General features: G+C 58.1%; 1 protein-coding gene across 4 annotated transcripts in view; it reads left to right on the forward strand.

Annotated features, from left to right (window-relative positions):
- The window catches only part of DIDO1 (death inducer-obliterator 1), a 50,764-nt gene extending 28,094 nt beyond the window's left edge, over positions 1 to 22,670 (forward strand). For all 4 annotated transcript variants that reach the window (XM_030309214.1, XM_030309213.1, XM_030309215.1 and 1 more), the window contains 10 exons: positions 5,002 to 5,476; positions 5,598 to 5,757; positions 7,015 to 7,131; positions 7,256 to 7,360; positions 7,539 to 7,674; positions 7,929 to 8,457; positions 8,864 to 9,017; positions 9,724 to 9,813; positions 10,629 to 10,824; positions 18,126 to 22,670. In XM_030309214.1, the coding sequence (XP_030165074.1) occupies positions 5,002 to 5,476; positions 5,598 to 5,757; positions 7,015 to 7,131; positions 7,256 to 7,360; positions 7,539 to 7,674; positions 7,929 to 8,457; positions 8,864 to 9,017; positions 9,724 to 9,813; positions 10,629 to 10,824; positions 18,126 to 21,187 (5,024 nt within the window). In that variant the 3' untranslated portion in view covers positions 21,188 to 22,670. The remainder of the gene's footprint in view (positions 1 to 5,001; positions 5,477 to 5,597; positions 5,758 to 7,014; positions 7,132 to 7,255; positions 7,361 to 7,538; positions 7,675 to 7,928; positions 8,458 to 8,863; positions 9,018 to 9,723; positions 9,814 to 10,628; positions 10,825 to 18,125) is intronic.

Here is a 22,670-nt window from a genome sequence, read left to right on the forward strand (position 1 = left end):
GCCTGGAGAAGCTCAGCCAGGAGCACACAGAGGTAACTGCGGCAGGGCCCTGACTCTGGTCCGCACCGGGCCAGCAGCCTGGTGGTTTCTGCTCAACGGGGCCCTTTGGGACGAGGGATGGACAGAGAAAGGTCAGCGGGCTCTCCTAATGTGGCTCAGGCCCCTAGTGTGCTGGGTGAACTAGTAAACCATTTGGGTACAGATGATCCTGCTTACGATCACCCCTGGTGGGAGCTGCGGTCATGCCTGTCAGCCAGTTCAGAGCTCTGAGTCCCACGGGAGCCTCGGGCCCTGTGTCCAGTCCTGCATTGGCCGTGGGCCACTCCCCTGATGGCAGCTATGTCGTCAGGAAGGGCGAGGGGCCCATCTCCCCACGAGACCTTGGTCCCGTCCCTTCCAAGTGGTTCATGTTGGAGGACGGTCACTGGTTCTTTTCTGGATTACCCATCCAATATGAACAAGCTTCGGGGTTGATTTTCAAAGTAGTGGACGTGAAACTTAAAATGAGGGAGAGTGACTTCCTTCCAGGCGTATTCCGCAAGTTTCTCGCAGAGTTCTGCGCGCCTCTCTGTTAAGGCGGAAGTCACTCGAATATGGGACGTCAGTAAGAAAAGCCTTGTGAAGCCCTGACCGTGACAATCTGGGGGTCTTCATAATGACCTCCTGAAGATGGTGTCTAGTCCGAGCAGCATCGGGGTGCAGCTTACGCTTGCTTGAGTGTTCATCGGGAGGTGATACGTGCTTTCTGATAGAAAAGCAAGTTGGTACTTTATTGTGCTTCTCGAAGAAAAATGCACTTTCAAGCGTTTAAGCAAAGGCACAAGAGCAAACTGGTTTTGTCTTGCTCTGGTTCCCTTCACTTTTCACACCAGGATAAGTCCTGGCCGTCAGAGGTGGGAAACATGGGGCCGCCCGGCCCGCCCAGCCCTCCCGGCCCTGTGCCTTCCCTTCCTGTGGTGGAGCCCACGGGGCAGGGTGGCCTGGCTCTCAGCTGAGGGGCACAATTGGGGCCGGCGGGGTGGGAGCAGGGGCTGGGATCCTGAGCCAGTGGGCGGGTCTGCGAGGGGCACGTGGTCTCTCACTTGGGGCCTTGGGGGACCTACCTGCCCCGTGGAGCCCGCCTGGCGCCTGACGCCCTGAAGCACTGTTTTCTTTCTTTGGCTTTTATAGCCGGTCACCCGAGGCGGGTGTGCCTGAGTTTCATCTCGGGGAGTTTTTAGGGTAAACTGGTACTAGTTCGGGCAGGACCAGAAGCACAAAAGCTTTAGAGCGATTTGCAGCCGCACTGAGGGTTTGTCACCCGTTCCCGTGAAGGGCAGTCCCTAGACGTGTCTGGGGCCGCCGGGCCGTGCGGGGCGGGAGCTTCACCTGAGCGGCTGCCACTTCCTCTGCTGCAGCCCGGGGCTCCCGACTCCGCTGAGGCCCGCCAGTGCCACCCAGTGGCCAGCGATGCCGCGGCACCACTACCGCCTGGCACTGTGACAGGCTCCGATCCGGGCGTGCACGCTGGCCTGGCCTGCCGTGCCCTCTTGCGAGGCTTTGCCCGAAAGCGCTCATCTCTGTCACCAACAAGCGGCCCGATCTGGCAGAAACCGCTCCATCTGGGCCGATGGCCTGACCCCTCGGGAGCGGCCCTTCCTCTGGCTGCTAGAGTCCCGGCGAGCCCCTTAAGTCCTGCCTGGCCCGGCGTTCCCCGCGAGCGGGCCCCAGGGTGTGGGCATTGAGGGAGCCTTCGCTGCCAGAGTGGCACAGGCTCGGCATGCTCCCGCCGGGCGGTCTCCCTCCAGTAGGCCGGGCAGCCTCCGGCGGGGAGTGCAGGCACCTCGCCTTGGCGGACCGGAGCGGCCTTCAGTGCTTGGGGCCAATCGACGGTCCCCTGAAGCTGCCCTTGGGTGGCTGTCTAGAATAACGTTTTTTTGGTTGGCTGTGTACAGTTATTCCTTGCTCTTCTGGAAACTTATACACGGCATCCTAACGTTTAGTGAATCTGGATAAAGAGTCTGCAAACTTGATTTTAGCTCTGCTCAAAAATAGAGATTCTCTCACTGCGACAGCATTCCGGTGCCGTGCAGGGCCAGTCACTCCGGCAGCAGCCGACGCGGGCCCAGCTGGCAGGGGGACCAGATGCAGCGGGGTCTGCCGCGCTTGCCGGATAGAAGCATGGTGGACGTTTTCAGCCTGTCAGAGTGGAAGATGGGCGTGTCCGATGCACTGGTGGCGTCCCCGTCAGTTTCAGAACGTCGTACTAATAATCTGCTTTTTTATCTAATTGTCATACCTCTTTATACACTCCCTCAAGCCCAGATGAGGGATGACAGGAGCTGATCTTAAAGAGGTAGCAACCGGTTCTATAAAATAGCAGCATGGTGAACAAGGAAAGCCACCCTCTGCTTTTTAAATAGATTGTGTTCATTTGCCACCGAAGCGTTCTTGGGTAACAGGTCACTTTAATCCTACGTATTGGGAATGCCCTAAAAATGATGTTGACTTGGCGTTTTGCTGAATGAGAAAACAGGTCAGACGAGTGGAAGTATTGATTTTAGGTTCTGACTGGGACACTTTGGAGTAAGCGTTTTATTTTTTTTATTTAAAAAAAATTTTTTTTATGTTTATTTTTGAGAGAGAGTGAGAACGGGGGAGGAGCAGAGAGAGAGGGAGACACAGAATCCGAAGCAGGCTCCGGGCTCTCGGCCTGGAGCACACAGCCCGACGTGGGGCCTGAACTCATGAACCGTGAGATCATGACCTGAGCCGAAGTCGGACCCTTAACCACCGAGCCACCCAGGCACCCCTGAAGTACGCGTTTTGAGAGTTCCAGTTTTTCACCTTAAGTGAAATGCAGCCACTCAAATGTCAAGTGACGAGATTTGCTTCTGGTGCCATCACACAGGTGTCCTGTACGCGACCAGCCTTCCCAGGGTGTCTGGAAGTGCCCTAGGCCAGCTTTCTAAGTGTGCTCCTAAAGTGGTCTTGGCAGAGTTTGTCTTCATGAAAGGCAGTGACAGAACCAGTTCTGGGCCTCAGTTGTCATGACGGCTGCTGGCGGCCAGCTGCCTGCCTCTGCTCAAGGTCCGTGTGCTGGGGGCCTTGCTTCTGTCCCTGTCCTTGCTGGGCCGCTCTTCTCTTGCCCCCTGCTTCCTGCAAGAAAAGGGGCCGTCCAGCTGATTTCACCCCAAACTAGCAGCCCCCACCACCACCACCACCACCACCACCAGCAAGGTGGACCTTGTGGCCAAATCTGAGTTGCTGAAAATCTGTCTGAGTGTTGAGGTCCGGGACCCCTGAGGTCTGTGACCATGATGTGATGGGACTGGAGAAATGTTCTCTCGTCCCCATTATGTGCCCGCTTCTTACTTTGCAAGAAGTCATCGTTTCCGCGTGCTTTCTTGAAAAGTCCAGATCCCGAGGGCATGAGACATTTACGGGGGTGGCCGTTGGTGACGGTGGGCACAGGTGATGACAGGTGGGGCGGGGGTGGCGCACAGGCCACCTTGGGCGGGGTGGGCGGGAGGCTCTGTGAGGTGAAAATACCGGCTGCGGAGTCCGAGTTGACAAACCCGGTGGCCGAGTACTCGGGAGGCTGGCTGGCCTGAGATTTGGATCCGTGCCGCACTTGGGATACAGACTCGGTAGGATCCGGAGGTTTTGTTTGTAAAGCGGAGAAGTTGAGGTCCCGGGCCCTCCAGTTCCCACTGCTGCGCCGGCCCTGTCGGCTGCTGCAGGGAGGAGGCCCGTGAGAGCAGCGCACTGGCCCTCTGCCCACATGGCCGGGACCTGCGGCTGCCCGAGGGCCTCGTCTGCAGGTTGGGTCCCCTCTTCCCTCACCGGAGACTTTCTCCCTCGTGCCTTAGAACAGTTAAGAGAAGCAGCGGTGGCGGACGGGTGACCGAGGATCGCTGGAGCATATGTCGAAGCCACCCCCACCCCCCCATTTTAGTGTCTGAGAGGCAGTTTCTCCGGTGGTCCCTTGAGTGACTTAACCGCCACCCTCGACAGCATCCCCACGCGGTATCCTGGCCATTTGGCTCCTCCAGACCCCTGTCTGTCACTCTACACTGCACCCACCAGGGGCCGTCCATGACCTTCCTGCTTGCGCTGCTCCCCGAGCAGCTGTGTACCTGGAGGGGCTGCGACACTGGCCCAGAACCGCCTCCCTTGCTTCCCTCACACCTTCACCCTGACGGTCTGATCACAGTCGAGACCATCGGTCCTTTCCGTCCTTTCTCTCCCCCACCGACATGTGCCAGCATCACGTAAAGATTTTTGTGCAAGTGAAGAACTTTCCACATTATTTTAGCTTTCGACCACAGCCCTTGTTTGGATCAAAAGCGCTAATTTAGCATCCTGCCCCATAATGGGGTACAAGCAGAAGACCGTGGGGACATCTGTCACACCGCCTCTCACTCTTTGCACGTGGAGCGGCTGACCTTCCCTGTGCCGTGGGTCCCCTCAGCTTTCCCTCTTGCACTGATGCCCTCCTTTGCCCTTGACTGCTGTCCAGATTGGGGGGGGGGGGGTGGGGACACCCGTGTGCGGTGCGGCCCCCAGCAGTGCAGCTCGCCCTACCGTAGCCCAAGGGCCGGCGAACATGCGTTTACAGAGAACACGTCTGTCTGATTTCTACACTCAGGTTCACAAAAACATTACACTTGTCTGTGAAAGCGTTCTTCTGAATCTTTTTCTGATCCTGCAAAATTTGTCATTCAATTTTCAAGTTAGTGATTTAAATTAAGACTTTGGAAACTCAGGTTTGTTGCTTGAAGTGAAAGGTTTAACATAATAAGCTAGCAAAACATTATTTTCTGAAATACGGCGTAGCCACTTACAAATATTGCTGGCAACCCCTAACTAACACTCGTGAACTTCCTGATTTTAAATTGCCGTCCCGGAGTAACGCGCGGTAAACTTTGCTGGTTCCGGGGCGAGCGTGCTTTTTGAGTCGGGTGACCGCACAGCCACCTTCTCCCTGCCTCACTGAGCGTGTTCATGTCTCACTTGCAGCCATGAAGGAGGACAGGCGTGTGGAGGAGAAGACCGCAGTGGTGGCTGTTGGGCCGAAGAAGATGGCCCCTCCGGGCTCCTCAGCAGGCGGCAAACAACCTTCACCCAGAAACCTCCTGCCGAAGAAGTCCCCTCCCTTCGCAAACGCAGCAGCAGCCAAAGTGGCCAGCAAGAAGTCGCCGTCGGGCTTCAAGGGCACCATACCCAAGAGGCCGTGGCTGTCGGCTGCCCCGCCGGGTGGCGCCCCCACCGCCAAGCAGGCCAGGCTGGCGCCTGGGACTGCCACGTCCGCTTCCAAAAAGTCACCGGGCTCTGCCGCGTTGGCGGGGGCCCTCAGGAAGCCGGTGGCCACCTCCGGCCCCTTGGCTCCTCCGGCCCCAGGACGCCTGGGGACCTCGAGCCCTGCCCTGTCACAGCCAAATTCACAGATACGGCAGAACATAAGACGCTCCTTGAAGGAGATTTTGTGGAAAAGGTGGGCTGTCCTGCTTGATTTCTTGCTGTCGAAGTGGGTTCGGCCTGGTCGTTTTCACATTTCCACCCTTCGAGACCGGGCACAGGTGGGATTTACGCAGCTCTTCTCTTCCCGTTCCTAGAGTCAACGACAGTGATGACCTAATCATGACGGAAAACGAAGTAGGAAAAATTGCCCTCCATATTGAGAAAGAGCTGTTTAACTTGTTCCAAGTTACAGACAATCGCTACAAGAGTAAATACCGCAGCATCATGTTCAACCTCAAGGATCCCAAAAATCAGGTGTGTGCAGATGACCCGAGTGGGAACGTTCTGGCTTTCCAGGTTCTTTTAGCCACACTTCATAGTGAAAAGCTAGACACAGCACGCTGAAGAGCTGTCCTTTCCGTCGAAGTTGGAAGGACACGCCTTGTTGGTATAGAGAATTCCCGTTTGTCCTTCCCTCCCCTGCCTAACCTGGGGTCGGAGTCAGGGGTTCTTGCTGGTTCTCTGAAGTCCGTCCTCGTTTCACCAGATTGTTCTCTACACGTGGCTGTATGGTTTCTATTGTTCCATTGGCTCCGGAGTAATATTGAGATTCTTTATCTTAGAGATACAGGTGTCTCCATCTTTGAGCTTCAGACAACTTTCTCTGCCTTGTTACTGTTCCATCAGTTGAGTCAGCCTGCTGATCTGGGTGTCCTTGAGCAGTAATGGGTCCTAAGCACGCCCTGCAGCGCTCCCCCCTTGGACAGGTGCTGTTCTCACTCAGGGAGTGGGGCAGAGTCCTGATGGCAGCCGTGGGGGGCAGTGTCTCGCAGTGAGGTTGAAACGGGAGTCACTCAGAAAGCATTGGCCACTCGCCTGGTGTGGTTTCCCCCAGCTCCTGCCCTCTGAGGCTCACCGTCTTCTGGCCTTCTCTCCAGATGTTCAGGAACAGACTCCCATACTCTCACCTCCCATCACACTGTAGTAACACTGTAGGGGGGGTGGTGATTCCCACCTTTACTCCTAATCTGGTACCCTTTTTTTTTTTTTTTTTTTTTTTTTTTTTTAAGCTTTCTTTTTAAAGTTTATGTATTTACTTTGAGAGAGAGCATGAGTGGACAGGGGACAGGGGGGCGGGGAGAGAGAGAATCCCCAGTAGGGCTTGGTGCCGTGAGCGCGGAGCCCATTGCGGGGCTCGATCTCATGAACCATGAGATCACGACCTGAACCGACATCAAGAGTCGGACAGACACTCGACCGACCGAGCCACCCCGTACCTTCTCGAGTTGGTTTTGTTTTCGGTGAGGTCTTTTTAGCAGAGTCAGTGCGGCATGGCCCCAGGGGCCACTACCTGGCACTGCCCGTCGGGGACAGCGTGGCATTTACCCTTGTGGGCCGCTGGGGAGCCGGGTGAGGTCAGGTCCCCTGCTGCGCTCAGTCCTTCGTCCTGTTGCCGCCGGGCCTCTGGCGAAAGTTCTCGCGCTGCTGGGTTTTTCTCGTATTCTCCCTAGTGTCTCAGAAGCGGACGCCAAAGTGTTTTTAAACGAGTGAACGAAGGGTGTTTGTTTACAGGGCCTCTTCCATCGTGTTCTGCGTGAGGAGATCTCTTTGGCAAAACTCGTGAGGATGAAGCCAGAAGAACTCGTGTCCAAAGAGCTGTCCACGTGGAGGGAGCGGCCGACAAAGCCTGTGAGTGCCAGCCGGTGAGGGGGGCTCAGCGCCGGTGGCCTGGGTCCCCGGGGGCGGCTGCTGGGCGAGGCACGAGCGAGCCCTCCAGGGCAGGGCTTCAGGCTCTGTGTCCCTTTCGTGTCAGGCGATGGAGTCCAGAAATAAGCAGCACGGTGACAGTAAACAGACCACCGTTAAACGGGACGCTGTGCCCAACATGGAGGACTCGCCACCCGTGTCCGATTCAGACGTAAGCGTTTGGGGCTCCCGGGGTTTGCGAGGGTCGGGTAAAAGCCCCTCCGTTCCCAGGGGCTTCGGTGTCCGAGTCGCCCGGCACGGTGCCGGCGGCCCTTCGTCACACGCGCCGTCCCGTGCCGGTGCCGCGGGGTGGGCAGGAAGGGCTCAGGCGTCCGCTCGTCGCCCCGCAGGAGCAGCAGGAGTCGGTGCGAGCCGTCCCCGAGCAGAGCGCCGCGCCCCTCCTTGACATCTTCAGCAGTATGTTGAAAGACACCACGAGTCAGCACCGGGCGCATCTGTTCGACCTGAACTGTAAAATTTGTACAGGTGAGCGTGGCTTGGGGCGTGAAACCTCGGAGCTGAGACTTCACTGGCTGTTGTTGGAAGTCGCTGTCCTCCTAATGGCAGTCGTACCCGACCCACGTGAAACAAGTCAGAAGACTGGGGCGGTTTTCTGAAGTTGTGGTGTCTGCCTCTACCTTCACGGCTTTTTCTTTTTCGTAAGAAATCATCCACTCGTGGGCAAGCTGTGCCCTCCAGTGTGTGGGATTCCTCATGAAGGCCTTCCCCGTGTTCTTCAGGTCAGGTTCCGTCATCGGAGGATGAACCGGCTCCAAAAAAGCAAAAGCTGTCCGCTTCTAAGAAGGAAGAGTCGAGATCCAAGTATGACACCGCTCCTCCTGAGCCAGTTCTTAGCTCGGCCGATGACGCGGTTCCAGAAGCTCTGCCCGGAAGTGCCTCCGAGCCGGACCTGGACAGTGCTGCTTCGCACGCACGCTTGGAGAGAAAGTGTTTCCCTGTGCCGCCGGGAGACGGCCACCCGGAGCCTTCTGCCCTGGAAGGCCCCTCCTGCCCGGCCACCTGCGGGGGCCCAGTGCTCACCACGGTCACGGTGTCTGGCCGAGACCCCAGGACCGCGCCAGGCGGGTCGTGCACAGTCGCGACCCCTGCAGCAGCCCGCCCTGACGGCGCCCACCCAGCGGAATCCCGACAGGAGGTCCCGAAGCCTGCCGTGACCTCGGTGACAGTGCCCAAGTCCATACTGGCGAAGCCGTCCTCGTCCCCCGAGCCCAGATACCTCCTGCCGGTGCCACCGTCACCGCGCGTCAGGTGCGCTCCACACGTGGAGTCTGGGCAAGCCATGAGTTGCGTTCCCTGTGGGTCAACAGAAGGAGCAGAGGGGAGGGATCCCAGCACTCAGCTCAGTCCGCTGTGCCTAGGTGCTTGGGTGCTTTGCACGGGCAGTAGGAGGCCTGCTTACAGGCTGCCTGCTCGCTATTCTAAACCTGCGGCTCTTAAAACCCGAAACGTGATCTTGTGGTCATTCGGGTTTGTCGCCTCTTCGTTATTTTTTCTTGACCAGAACGCGTCACAGTTAAAAGTACTTGATTTGAAAAAAACTACCAAAACGTGCGGAGTTTGCTCTTGCTGTTAATAATTGCCGAAGATGTCCGTCCTTGGAAAAGTTTTGTGCAGAAAGAAAGATTTATCTCTCTCCTCTGATTTTGTTTTACAGCCTCTCCGAGTCAAGGTCCCCTCCGGAAGGAGATACGACCCTCTTTTTGTCTCGACTCAGCACCATTTGGAAAGGATTCATTAACATGCAGAGTGTAGCAAAATTTGTCACTAAGGCGTATCCCGTCTCAGGGTGCTGTGACTATCTCAGTGAGGTTAGAACCGGGAGAGGGAGAGCGAGAGAGCGAGCGTGTGCGCACAGGCGTACGTGCACGCGTCTTCTGTAGACGCCCTGACCCCACGTAGACTCCAGGGTGGCGGCCTTCCACAGCGTGTCCGGACGCATAAGCACGGGAGGCACGGGAGAGCCCGCTGTCACGAGTCAGCAGGTTAAGCAGTTTGGACGGTGGCAGGCACTGAGATGAGCAGTCGGGCATCCCGACATCGACGACGAAGCCGCCATCGTCTTCCCCCCTTGGTGCAGTGAGGGCGTTTACCCAGGGCGTGCGCTCCCAGCTGAAGGCGAGGTCGGGCACGTGTGAGTGTTGGTGTGCAGTAACACGCACAACAGCTCTGCTTTCACAGACTTAGTGCGAACAGCGCTAGGGTGTGCGACCTCCGCAAGCAGCCTAGTAAGTTGTTCTGGATCGTATCTCGTTGCCGTACGCATACGTTCCCGAAAGATGACCTAAGAGTTTTGCAAAACGTAATCCTGTTTGGCTGGAGGCCATCGTAGCACGTTTATGTTTGGTGACTCATAATCCTGGATGATAACCAAGCACCATCTAATACTGTTATGACCGTTTCCTTTGGAATGGTTGTTCCCGAGTCTCAGGTAGTTGGATGCCTCGAAATTACTGCATCAGCGTCTCCGGGTGCCGTGGGTTTACCGGTCATTTACTCCAAGTATGTTTTGTCTAGGACCTGCCAGATACGATTCACATTGGCGGAAGGATCGCGCCCAGGACGGTCTGGGATTATGTCGGCAAGCTCAAATCTTCTGTGTCTAAGGTACCTGCTTTAGTCTAATCTCTGCACCTGTGGAGGAAGGTGTGTGTTCAAATGCAACTTCCTCTTTCGCTTTTTATCTTGATGGGTCAGTACTTGAAACGTCAGCCTATAAGTTATTAAGCGTTGCCAGGTAAATGTTTAAAATTATGTTTGTAGCTGGATAACAGAGTGTGTTTGGGTGATACAGTGATGGCAGTCTTATTACAAGTAATTTTAATAATGGATGCTGGGCGGTGTTAGAAATACAGGCGCCGTGTCTCCTCATTGTTTCTGTGACCGAGGAAGCCAGCGGGTGCTTTATGGTGACCCTGCTGGGGCTCGAGGCCTGGACTCTGGGGGGGGCCTGGGTGCCGTGAGCCCCTGAGACGCGGCTGCTGCTGGGCTGCGTGCAGGGGAAAGGGCTGCCTTCCCCCTCAGGCTCCACACGGGGCTCAGACCTTCTGGGCTCCTTGAGCCTTCCTGGCTCTCGTGTAGATCACACGGCCGGGTGATCGGGACCACTGTCCTCACAGCAGATGATGTGTCGGTGCGAGAACACCACGAGAGGGGCTGTTTCGAGGACGTGGGGCTACGAATAGGCGCGATCTTGAGATTCCTGCCGAGACCAGGGTTGGAGTCCAGCAGCCTGATCCTGGACACCGTGTCGTCCCTAGCATTTGTCCCAACGTGCGGGCCGGCAGGGCCGTGGGAACCGAGTCCGGGGAGCTCTTGTCCCTCTCCTGTGAGACTGCTGGTGAGGTTCAGGTGCAGGCTGAGCGCGGACGCCTTCTCCGGTAACCGCAGGCCAACGTGCTCTCGTCCTGTTTGTGCCGCAGGAGCTGTGTCTCATCCGCTTCCACCCCGCGACCGAGGAGGAGGAGGTGGCCTATATCTCTCTCTACTCCTATTTTAGCAGCCGCGGCCGCTTCGGTGTCGTAGCTAATAACAGCAGGCACGTCAAGGACCTCTACCTGATCCCGCTGAGCGCCAAGGACCCTGTTCCATCCAAACTCTTGCCCTTTGAGGGACCAGGTAAGCGCCAGTTTTCTGAGTGGTGACGCCTGATCCCACACGTCCCTTTCCCGCCAACGCCACGTCCTCCCGAGCTGCTCACAGGCTTTGTAGCGGCAAGAGCGCTGAATGCAGGTGAAGCCGTGCTGAGCTATAGGACTCGGCCTCTGGGGTCCCGGGGATGGCGGGGTGCACCAGAAATACCCTCACCGCTGGCACGAACTGTCTTAGCAAGTGGCTCGCAGAGGGGAAAACCCCTGTCATGGCCTCGGGCCCATGGAAGCGCAGAAGAGCCGCAGAGGAAGGTAACCGTTGACGTGGGCTCGCGGGTGCTTGCGCTTTACCGACAGCTCAGAGCTGCGCGCGCGCCAGGCGGGTTCCTCTCCTCCCTCCCAGGAGACGCAGGAGAGCAGCTCTGTCTGTCCGTTCCTTACAAAGTTCTGCTTTTGGAGGATTACTTGCAAATTAGTCTTAAGCGAAACACCCAACGATTCAGACTTGTCAAGGGGTTGAGGGCGATTCCAAGGGGCACCCGGGCTGGGAGGGGCACGTGACTAGCCGCACACTTGGCAGAAGGCGCCCACATTGAAGTGTCTCCTTGGCCATGAAGTCCCCAAAGGATTGAGAACGCCCGCAGGGCACCGTATCTGACGCACGGTGGGCTCTTTTTGAGGTGCTTTGTTCCGGGGGCAGCGGCCGAGCGCCGGGCCATTGCTGGCGCCGCCCGGACCTGGCACCTCCGTACCCTTGGCCCCGTCACCGGTCCTGGCAGGCGCTCCCGCCACAGCCACGCGCCGGACCCTCCCCACCTAAACCGTAGCGGGGCCCCGCGGGGCTGCTTCGGCCAGAGTGTGCCTCCCACGCCACACGCACGGCCCAGGTCCCTACGTGTCAGAAGCAGGCCCCAGACGGTAGCGGTGGGTGTCTGTGACCGCGGGGCCACGTGTCTGCTGGCACGCTGCATTGAGTCACCTCACTGCCAAATACATGAAAACCAAGTACTTTAGGGTGTCCCCTCCCACACTCCGTGGGGGGGAGAGACGCCACCCGACGACGGGTGGCGGCAAGAACCTTGGTGGAGGTTCTCGGCGAGCGGCTGTGTGAAGTGTGCTGGCCTGCTCCCTGGATCGCCGTCCTGTGCTCCTGGAGGCGAAGATGAAGAAAGTGGTCTCTCGGGCCCCGTGGAGAACCTCCGGTCAGTCGCCAGTGTAGGAGCTCGTGTGGAGAATGTGGCGGAAGCGTAGGGATCCTGGCTGACACAGACACAGGTGTCCGCAGAGCTGGGCGGGGGGGGGGGGGGGGGGGGGGGGGGGGGGGAGGATGCCCAGCCTCCCTCTGAACAAGAGTAAGCTGTCCCCGCTGCAGGGTCCGCAGAGCATGAGCCTCCCTGAGACTCTGCTGTGGGATGAGCAGGACGGGGCCTGTGTGGGGGCTCCGCCTGGGCAGGGGTGTGGGGAGCTGGGCTCCGTGGCTAGGCGGGCACGGGTTCCTTGCAGCGGATGGGAGAGGAGACCCTCCATTGGAGTCGCAGTGGGTGCAACCCAGCTGGTGGAGAGGCCGGGGCCCCACGGGACATTCCGGGGCGGGGCGGGCGGGGTGGGGCCTCTCGCCCGACCCGCTGAGCACCCCGACACACTTGGGGATCGGCCACCCGCCCTCCCAAAACTACAGCACCACCCGAAGAGCCCCCTGAAAGAGCTGTGTTTTAAGGGCTTCTCAACCTAACCTCATTCAGCATATGTTTTTTATTCTCCTGATGCCATTGCCTACCATTGATATCTGTGCGTATGTGATCCGCTTCCCCAGCGAAACAGCCTTGGCCCCAGGCCGGGTCATCTACCTGACCTGCCTCGTGTGTTCGTAACATGACTTGGCGCTCTCTGGGTGCGGATGCTCGTGTGTCCCGGCCTCGTGGTGGGTGTGTGCGTGTGTGTGCGCGTGTGCTTGGAAGCCTGGGTGTGGGTCCTGGTGTGTGTGTCCCGTGTGCACGCATCTGCGGGGCTGGGCGCGGGAACGTTTCTCCTGGGGCACAGAAGTGTCCTCCGTGGCACAGGCTGGTCGGAGGGCAGCAGTGATGTCCCTCAGCAGAACAGCCTGCCGTCCGGCCAGCACTGCCCCCAGCCTGGCCGGGGCGCCCTTGACTCCCGCCGCCGCCCTGCCCACGGCTGTCCCTGGCCTGAGGTCACACACCCAGTAAATGCTCCCGCTAGGGAGCAGGGCACAAAGCGCAGGCCTCGGCGGGACGCAGGGCCGCGGCTCGGGGGAGCCACCAGTCTGGGTGAGGGGCCTGCTGTGTGAGCAGGGGGAGGGTGTGAAGAGGAGCTTAGGGTGGAGGTAGGGAGGGTGCCACAGGAGCGACCAGCGCTCTTCCCGGAGCTCCCTTTGTGGAAAGCCCTTTTATTCCCGTAGAAAATCACAGGTGCCCTCGCCTCCCGCGCTCGGGAGCCCAGTAGGTTTCGGTGACGTGGGATTCTCCCCAGACTCTGGCTGTTGGCACCAGAGGGTGCTTAAACCACGTCCTGACCCAGGGACTCTATGTGAGCCTGTCCCTTGGCCAGTGCTGCGTGTTTTCGCAGCTCCACGCTCCTGACCGGACCCACGGAGAGCGTGTCCACACGCGGTCCGTCCTCAGCCCACACACCGAGTGTCCACGCGGCATTTCAGAGCACAGCCAGAGCGCGCTCGGCTCCTGAGGACGTTTCCGTCCGTGCGTATTTGTGTGACTCGTCCCCCAGAAATGCCAGGTTGTCATGTTCTGTCACACGGTGTCATTCTAACCACCTGACAGTGTGATCTCAGAAGACACCTGGGAAGCCTGAGTCTCCCTCGGCCAGCAGACGGTTTCCCACTTGGGACGTTAATGTGAGTGGCCTCGAGCTGAGCTGACAGGGCTCTTCTCCCCTGGGGACGTGGGTCTCAGATGCTCTCCACGTCTCAAGGCCTTGTACGCGGAAGGAAGACCGGGCACGCTGGACATTCGTCTTGTGTGTGCCCTGTGACCCCGACAGGACTGGACCCAGGCCAGGGCGCCCCGTCACTCCCAAGTGAAACCAGGGCACGGGTTCGCGCCTGGGACGCCTGTTGGGTGACCTTGGGCTTCTAAGAGGCGCACACCGTAGACGGCAGGGACACCGCCTGCCCGGGTGCTGAGTGGCGAGGGCTGTCTGCCTGGAGTGAAGCCGTGGTGCCGGCTTCTGTATTCATTTTCACTGCTTTCTAAATTAGCTGGGAACTCTGGGTTGAAGGATTGTCAGGTAAGCATTCCTCGGTTTTCCTGTGTGTGTGGTGTGAATCGGTGGCTGTGCTCACACTGTCCTCAAAGTCAAGCGTGATCTTGAGTCCATGTATCGCTCTTTCTCCTTCGAAATCAATAAAAGTATTTTCTAGAAACTGGTCACTGTTTGTTTGAATTTGAACCGTTTGTAGCTCTTGTCGCAGGGCCGCCGTGACGGAGGACGCGCCGACGCCACCCAGCCGTGGGAGCGCAGCCCGGCTGAGGGTGCGCAGGGCCGTGCTGCTCTGAGCGCCTGGACGAAGACGGACAGCACTCTCCTTTCACCTGAAACGTGTGCTAAGCCCCGTGGCTTCGTACGGGTCTCAGGGAGTCAGACTTAGACGGAGGCGTGTGTGTGTGTGTGTGTGTGTGTGTGTGCGCGCGCGCGCACGCGCGTGTGTGTGGTGGTGGTGGCAGTGGGCTGGGGGTGGTACATACTCTTGCCCTGTATTTGCCAAGTCTCTTTCTGGACCAGTCCTACTTAAGAACCATGGCCTGTTAACTCCCACGTAGTTTCTGCTTAGCAGGAGTGAAAATTCTGTCTTGATGGATTCAGACCATAAGAGAGTCTTCATTTAAAAAAAATGAATAGTGTAGGGTACCAGATTTAGGAGTAAAAGCACTACTTTCATAGTTCCGGGGTTAAGGAGTCAGCTTTCAGATGGCTTATTAAAACTAAGTTTTGTCCCATGATGTGTCCGGGTGGGGGGGGGCGGGGGGGACAGGGGTGTGCTTCCCACACCTTCACCTTCCCTGGCATCCCTGCTGCTGACACACCTGGATACAAGCCCTGGTTTTGGTCTCATGTCAGAAACCTGCTGGCACACGACCTTGCAGATGCCCCTGTCCCTGGGTTGGTCCACTGTTTCTGTACGGGTGGTGTGAGTCTAGCCACAGAGGCTGAGGCTGGAGACCCACCAAGAGCACTCAGGGATGCCCGCATAAAGCCAACCGGGCTTGTTTTCCGTGCAACACACCCCGGAGACCCATTGCCCTGGCACTTTAGAGGGCGTGGGTGCCGACGCCCCTGCTGAGCCCGACCGACACCCCTCTGGAGGTGGGACGGCACCCCCCACCCGCCCACCCACCTAGTTGCCTGTTTGCATCTGCTTTGCGAGTTACAAACCTAACAACAACCCTCCAAAGGGCGGTGGGGTAAGTAGGCATCTCTGCTTCTAATGATGGACGAAGGGAGGAATTTGGCAAAACCGGAGAAGCAGCCCTGTGCCCTGGGCTGCAGCCAGTGCGGTCACCACCACCGCACCCTCTCCTCTCCTGAGGAGCACTCGGCAGCGGGCAGGCCTGCAGAGGGCCCTGGCTGGGCGACGGGCGTTCTGGAGGAGAGCCGGCCCCCTACTGCCTCCCAGATGGGGGCACCCGTCTGATCTTGCCCCCTGTCGCCTCGCCTGCCACCCCCCTTGTGGCAGCAGGAGCCCGGGTGAACCTGGGGCGCACCCTCACGTCAGTAAAGATCTAAAAGCCGATTCTGAGGCCACTAGATTAGCAGATTTTACTGTTTGTTCCACGAACGTCAAGTTACTGCCGTTTACACTTCAGATACTGTGCCAGTTACACTTCAGATACTAATGCAGCCGTGACACGAACACACGCGTCGGGTGATGAGATCCGACTGCTTCAGAACAGACGTAGGCATAAAGTCTCGGTGAAATTCAAAACTTAACACCGATCCTCGTTAGGCTGTTTACAGATAGGTGCAGATGCAGTCCGGTCGAGAGTTGAAAGCTACTTAATTAGATGCCAGTGCCTGGCGAGCTTGCTGTTCTCAAAACAAATGTAAATGCTGAGTGACTTAACCGTCTTCCCCCGTGATGAATAGGACAGCAGAGGCTGGAATCTGCAGAGGGCTGCCGAGGTTAGGGGTGTAGTGATCGCCCTCTAGTCTGCATATTCACCCGTTGTAAGTTTCCCTTGTGAAGGCACGCTTCGCCAGGACTGAGACCCAAGCCTCCCCGGGTTTAACACCATGACTTCCCTGCCATGCACAGCTTACTGACCTCTGGGGCCTGACCCCGAGCCACAAGCCCCAGTTGGGCTTTCCCTGCGTGGAGTACAGGTCCCGGGGACTTCCCCCTCACCAAGGCTCCCCGGCCCTGGCTCGCACCCACCCACCCACGTGGCTGAGCGCATTCCTTCACCGTGGCTCTCGTGTCAGGTTCTTCAGGGAGAGCCAGGCTCGCAGAGCAGGTCTGCAGGCTCTGGGGCCGCTGGCAGCCAGCCGACCCGCGGTCCAGAAGGGCCAGGTAGCCATGTTAGCAATCGACCAAACCCCAGGCTGGGTCTGAGTAAGCAGTCAGATGTCCAGTAAACTGCTGCGGTGAGAGGAGTGCCCTTGTAAGTTATCCTTGACTCGTGTTAATTAGGAAATGAACTTGATAGATTAACCCTCAGGTCTGCTGAGCAGAAACGTTTGCCATGTGGCACAGTGTGGGCTGCCTGATTTTCCAGTCTGTTCCCTCCTTTGCCTGGCTCTTCCTTTCCTGGATACACAGCTTTTGTTGGGGGGCTGGGGGGGGGGGACAGGGAGAGGACGTTCTAGAAGCCATGTCTCTTGAGGTGATGGCGAGGTCCTGGTGTGTTACGAGCGGATGTCTTCAATGGACATCTGTGCTCTCGCACATCAGCTATGAGGCAGGAGGCCCAACCTGGGAGGGAAGGAGGGTCTCAGTATGCTGTCTGCGCAGATGCTGGGGTTCCCCAGCTCTCTGGCGCCCCTGATACTCCTCCTCAGGGGCTGGACGGGCCATCCACCAACCCTCGAGTGCTCAACCTATCAACCCATCTCTGTCGGAATTTAGGGAGGTTAACAGACGTTTGAGAATTGTATAATGGCACCCACAGAGAACTATTTCAAGTGACTTGTGATCATCTTTAAAACCAAAAGGAATAGGGAAACTACTGATTTTTAGTAAGTCGAGAATGTATACGTACCACGTGCATAAACGTCCACATTCTACGGTGATGTTATCAGTTGAGTTTATACGATCTGATTTTAAATATGCTAGTGACATAAGTTTTTGTTCTTTGTGTGTCATTTGTCCCTAAAATTACTGCTTTGTGACTTGGGGTGGCGGGGTTTTGTTGTTGTCGTCCCTCTTTTGGTATTCTGGATTTATTGTGAGTGTGGTTACCGAACTATTAACACCCTTGATAAAACGCACAGTTTAGGACGGAGTAAGCCTTTTTTATTTAAGAAATGGGTATTTTTAAGAACCATCCTGTGCCCAGGAGCTTTCCTATGCGGCCTGCTCTTCACGGAACACCCCGCCCTTGTCTTTAAGCACCCTGTCCCGTGTTCACAGAGACTGAGCAGGACTTGGCCCTTGTTGATGTTAACAGAAGTCCCTTCTAAACCTACAAGGGTGTTTATCATAGCCCTTTCGGTCAGCTTGGTCTTTCCCATTAACTGTAACTGTGACTCCAGCAGCTGGGTGACCTTCCCTAATGGCACGTGCTGAGGGGGTCGTTGCAAACAAGCCATGGAACTGCTCCCTGATGGAACCTTCGGTATTCGTACGTGTAGCTTGAATTACGTAGCGCAGTGCGTGAGTTCCAGGAAGGGCTGTTACCTTTCTGATGTGTAGTGAGAGGCAAGTAAAAGAACAGAGCTAAGATTTTGTTTAAAAAAAAAAAAAAAAAAATTCTGGTGCGCACACGCTTCGTCTCTTCTAGGTCAGCAGATGCTGACGTTTGCACGCTGGCCTCGCCGGCCTCCTCCGTCATGCCATTGCTTTAATTACGTGTGATCTTTAAATCTGTAACGTAGGCTCTGCTCATTGGGATGACTTGACTCATGAACTGGGCCCTGGGTTCTGTGGCTGTGACGTGGGGGCTGGACGGCGGAGGCAACGGTGTGCCCCGGGGTCTTTTGTTTGCAATAAGCGTTCAAACACTCGATTGTGTTTTGCCAGCGAGTTTCTTCCTCCTTCCTATTGAAACGTGCCCCATCACTGCCCTTGACAGGGTTTACGTCTGGAGAATAAAGGCCGACGTTAAATTCTGAACTCTGCACAAATGTTTTGTTTTTCAGGTCTTGAGTCACCGCGCCCCAACATCATCCTCGGGTTGGTGATCTGTCAGAGAATAAAACGCCCTTCAAGTGCCGGAGAATTAGATAAGGTAGAGGAGAAGCGGACCCGACTTCAGGCCCAAGAAGAAACGGAGGCTTCTGTCTATCCCAAAGTGCCTGCAGCCCCGCAGTCTGAGAGGAAACCCCCCAAGCTCCAGGCCTGCTCCGGGGACGTGGCCGGCAGCACCACACCCCCAGGGACTCCTCCCCCGCCGCCCCCTCTGCCCGAGCCACCCAGTGCCCCGGCGTCGTCGTCCGTGTTGAAAATCCTGTCGTCGCTCAAACCAGGAGCCACGAGCACTACCACGGCGTCCTCACCCGCCACTGCGGCCGTCACCGTGGCCTCTCCCTCCGCCAACCCCTCCACGTCGAAGACAGCCTCGCCCCTGGAACACATCCTGCAGACGCTCTTTGGGAAGAAGAAGTCCTTTGACCCCCCTGCCAGAGAGCCCGTGGGGTCCACACCGGCCTCCCACCAAGACCCCAAAGCCACGGCCGACGGCGGGCTGCCCGCGGCGCCTTTACTGGACCCGATCGTCCAGCAGTTCGGTCAGTTCTCAAGAGACAGAGCTCTGGAGGACGAGGAAGATGACAGACCGTATGACCCCGAAGAGGAGTACGGGCCCGACAGAGCCTGTGACGCTCAGCTCGAGCGCGGGAGGCGCCCCGATGGGGACAAGGCCCCAGAGACGGCCGAGCGGGAGGAGGTGGCCTATGACCCGGAGGATGAGACCATCCTGGAAGAGGCCAAGGTGGCCATCGACGACCTGCCCAACAGGATGTGTGCGGACGGGAAGGGCGGCTCCGCCGAGAGGCCCGGCGAGCCCACGGCCGCCGGAGCGGCCCCCTCCCTGGTCGAGCAGCAGCAGATGATCGAAGAGCTCAACAAGCAGATTGAGGAGCAGAGGAGGCAGGTGGAGGAGCAGGAAGCCGCGCTCCGGCAGCAGAGGGCCGCCGTGGGGGCCTCCATGGCGCACTTCTCCGTGGCCGACGCGCTGCTGTCGCCGCCCCCGAAGTCCCTGCCCCAGGCCGAGCTGTTCCCGCCGGAGCAGCAGGTCGCGTGCCGCCCGCCCGCGCTCCCCGGCGCCCCTGCGGGGGCGGGCCCCGGCCCCGGCCCCGGCTGCGACCCGCGGCAGAACCGGGACCCCCGGCAGGCCCGGCGGCTGGCCGCAGAGCACGGCGAGGGTGAGGCCGGCTCCAGGCCGCCCGCGGCCCGGGAGGAGGGTGCAGAGGCGGCCCCGCAGGCCAAGCCAGACGGCCCCAAGCGCGAACACCCCCCCGCGAGCCCGGTCCCGCCGCCCGTGGACGGCGGCGCCCCCTCGGCGGGCTCCAGACCTGCCCGCAAGGTGCTGCTGCCCACGCCCCCCGGCGCAGCCGCCTTCCAGCCCGGCTTCCCTTTGCACGGCGACGCCCAGAGCTTCCCCTCTGCCGGCGGGAGGGACCCTTTCTCTGGTGCCTCTCAGGACAAAGCGCTCGGCTCGTCCCAGTACGAGGATCCGAGGAACGCTCAGTTTGCCGAGAAAAGCGACCACCCGACCGTCGAGCCTGAAGGAGACAGGGAGCCGCAGTGCAGACCCGGCGAGGGGGCCGCCACTCTCCCGGCACCTGGACAGAGGGTGGGGGGCCCTCCGCCCGCGCCCCAGGGCCAGCGGGAGCCGGCACCACGTGCTTTCGGAACGTCTGGGCTTCATGGCCCCAGTTTCCCAGGACCGAGGGGGTCCGTTCCTCCTTTCTCAGAGGAGAGTATGGTTTCCAATAGCGATGGGCCACGGGGGCCTCCGCCAGCCAGGTTCGGGGCTCAGAAGGGGCCCATTCCTTCCTTGTTGTCAGGGCCACACGGGCCCCCTCCCTACGGGGACAGCAGGGGCCCCTCCCCCTCCCACCTTGGGGGGCCCAGGGGAGCAGCACCCCAATTCGAAGACCGGAAGGACCCCCACGGGGAGAAGAGGGAGTTCCAGGACGGCCCGTACGACGAGATGGCCGGCCCCCCCTCTCAGTTCGAGGGACCAGAACAAGCCCCCTTCATGGCGGGCAGAGGCACGGCGCCTTTCCAGTTCGGAGGCCAGAGGAGGCCTCTGCTGTCACAGTTTAAGGGCCCCAGAGGAGGTCCCCCTCCCTCTCAGTTTGGAGGTCAGAGAGGGCCCCCGCCCGGCCACTTCGTGGGCCCGAGGGGGCCGCATCCCGGTCAGTTCGAAGGACCCAGAGCCCAGGCACCAAACTTCATGCCGGGGCCCAGGGGGATCCAGCCTCAGCAGTTCGAGGAGCAGAGGGTGAGCTCGCCCCCGAGATTCGCCGGCCCCCGGGCGCCAGCGCCCCTGCCGTTCGGCGGGCCGAGAGGGTCGGCGCCCTTCCCCGAGAAGAGCGAGCCCGCACCGCCCCGCTTCCACTTCCAGGGCCCGCCGGCCCCGGGGCTGAAGCCGGCCCCCAGGCCGCTGCTGGAGCTGCCCAGCCACCCGCCGCCGCACCGGCCGGAGCGCTGGGAAGAGGCGCCCGCGCAGGGCCCCGAGGCCGACTTCCGCGAGGGCAAGGGCCACGAGTACAGAAGCCAGGCCTTTGAAGGGCGGCAGAGGGAGCGGTTCGAAGCCGGGCCCAAAGAGAAGCCGCTGGAGGAGCCCGAGGCCGCGCCGCCGGAGAGCCGGCCGGGCAGGGCCCTGGAGGAGCGTCGGCGGGAGCGGGGGCGGCGCTGGAGCCGGGAGCGGGACTGGGACCGGGGCCACGAGCGGGGCCGTCACCGCGACAAGGACCCGGGCCGCGAGTGGGACCGGAGTCGGGAGCGCGGCGCCGACAGGGACCGAGGGCGGGAGCCGGAGCGGGCGGCCGAATGGGGCCGGAGCCGGGAGCGCAGCCGGAACCGGGACCGGGAGCGCCGGCGGGAGCGGGAGAGGTCTCGCAGCAGGGAGCGCGGCCGGGACCGCACCCGCGAGCACGGCCGGGAGCGCAAGGACCGCAGCAAAAGCAAGGAGGGCGCCCGGGACCCCAAAGCCGAGGCGCCTCGGGCCGCCACCCCCGCCACCCAGACCTAGCGCCGGCCGCGCAACGCTCCCGCGGGGCCGGCGCCCGGGTCGTGGTGAGCGCCTGGGTGTGCAGAGAGCTACGAACTGCGATGCAGAATAGAACGTTCTGGACTTCGACGATTGCTGTAATTTTGTGTATAGTGGTTTCTTACAAACTTTCACATCTTTACAATTCTGTTGCTTTTTAAAAAAAAAAAACTGAGAACTGAATGTTTCCATTTAAAATCACTGAAATGGGAAAGCGTCTACAGAAGCATATTGCTTTTTCAAATTATAAAGTTATCTTTTCCAATAACTTGAGTCTAGTAACTTTTAAGGGAATTTCAGTGGACCCTAGAGCCATACCTTCGCTGACCTCTCACCTGTATTTCTGTTTCCAGAAGCTGTTGTCACAGGTGTCACAGGTGTAGTGCTCGGGGGCGGGCGGGTGGCCTGCTTTCTGCTCGCTCCCTGGGGTGTCAGATGCACAAAAGCCCACAAATGCATTTTCCTTTTGTCCTAAAGAAATTTGAATTGCAAATTTCAACCAGGAAACAAAACATTTCTTAGTTTTGCTCAGTTTTTATATATCACCTTATACATTTTTTTTTCAAAAACGTGATTGAAAGCAACATCTGTCCAAGTAGAAATTGTTGCATTTTAAATAGCAATCTATTGAAAAAGGTGTAACCTTTACCGGCCTAAAGAAAGTGAGAAGATAAGCCAATTAAGTGTACTTTAAAAAGAGGGTGGGGGGAGGGGGGTTACTTGGACTTGAACGATCAGGAACATTTTGTTTGTGAAACCCGACCCTCTGAGCAGTCCTTCCTGTGTCCCAGGGAAAGGGCACCAGCTCCAGACGGTTACACTGTCCGGTGATGCATTTTAGAGTTTGTCATTGAAAGCGGAACAGTACTTGTGCGAAGTCTGGGACGGAAACCAGTGATCGTAGTTAGAGAGCTACAACTCAGGAAGCTGTTGGCTGAAACGGCGGCCTGCCTTCTGTGGCGTATTTGCAGGTACTTCCGGAGCGTGAGAGGGAGGAAACCTTGCTAATTTATTTGTACAAATACACTTTGATAATTTTTTATATTTTCATAAACTTACTTTTGCAAGTGTAAAATGAGAGAATTTCATTCATTCTTTGGAGTCTGTTCCATCGTACATCACTACAGATTTTTCACTTTCTAGCACAAACGTACAAATGGTAAGAACACGGAGGACTTAGTGATTTGGAGGGACTGGGATTCCAGAGCAAACGTCAGGTGACACCGCAGCCGAGTGCTGAAAGTTCCAACGTCTCATACGATGCGAAGGGTTTTTTTACATGTAAAACAAATTTTTCTAATTTAAATACACAAATGTAAAAATCAAGTGTGTTTCTTTAGGTTTACTTGATAGAAATTTCTGTAAATTGTATTTTATATTACAAAGTATTATATCACTGTACATTAAAACACGGAACTGCATAGGTTTTGTTACTTGAAGTAGAATAAACATCTACAGAAGGTTT

Source organism: Lynx canadensis, chromosome A3, assembly GCF_007474595.2.
Source record: "Lynx canadensis isolate LIC74 chromosome A3, mLynCan4.pri.v2, whole genome shotgun sequence".
NCBI classification, from domain to species: Eukaryota; Metazoa; Chordata; class Mammalia; order Carnivora; family Felidae; genus Lynx; species Lynx canadensis.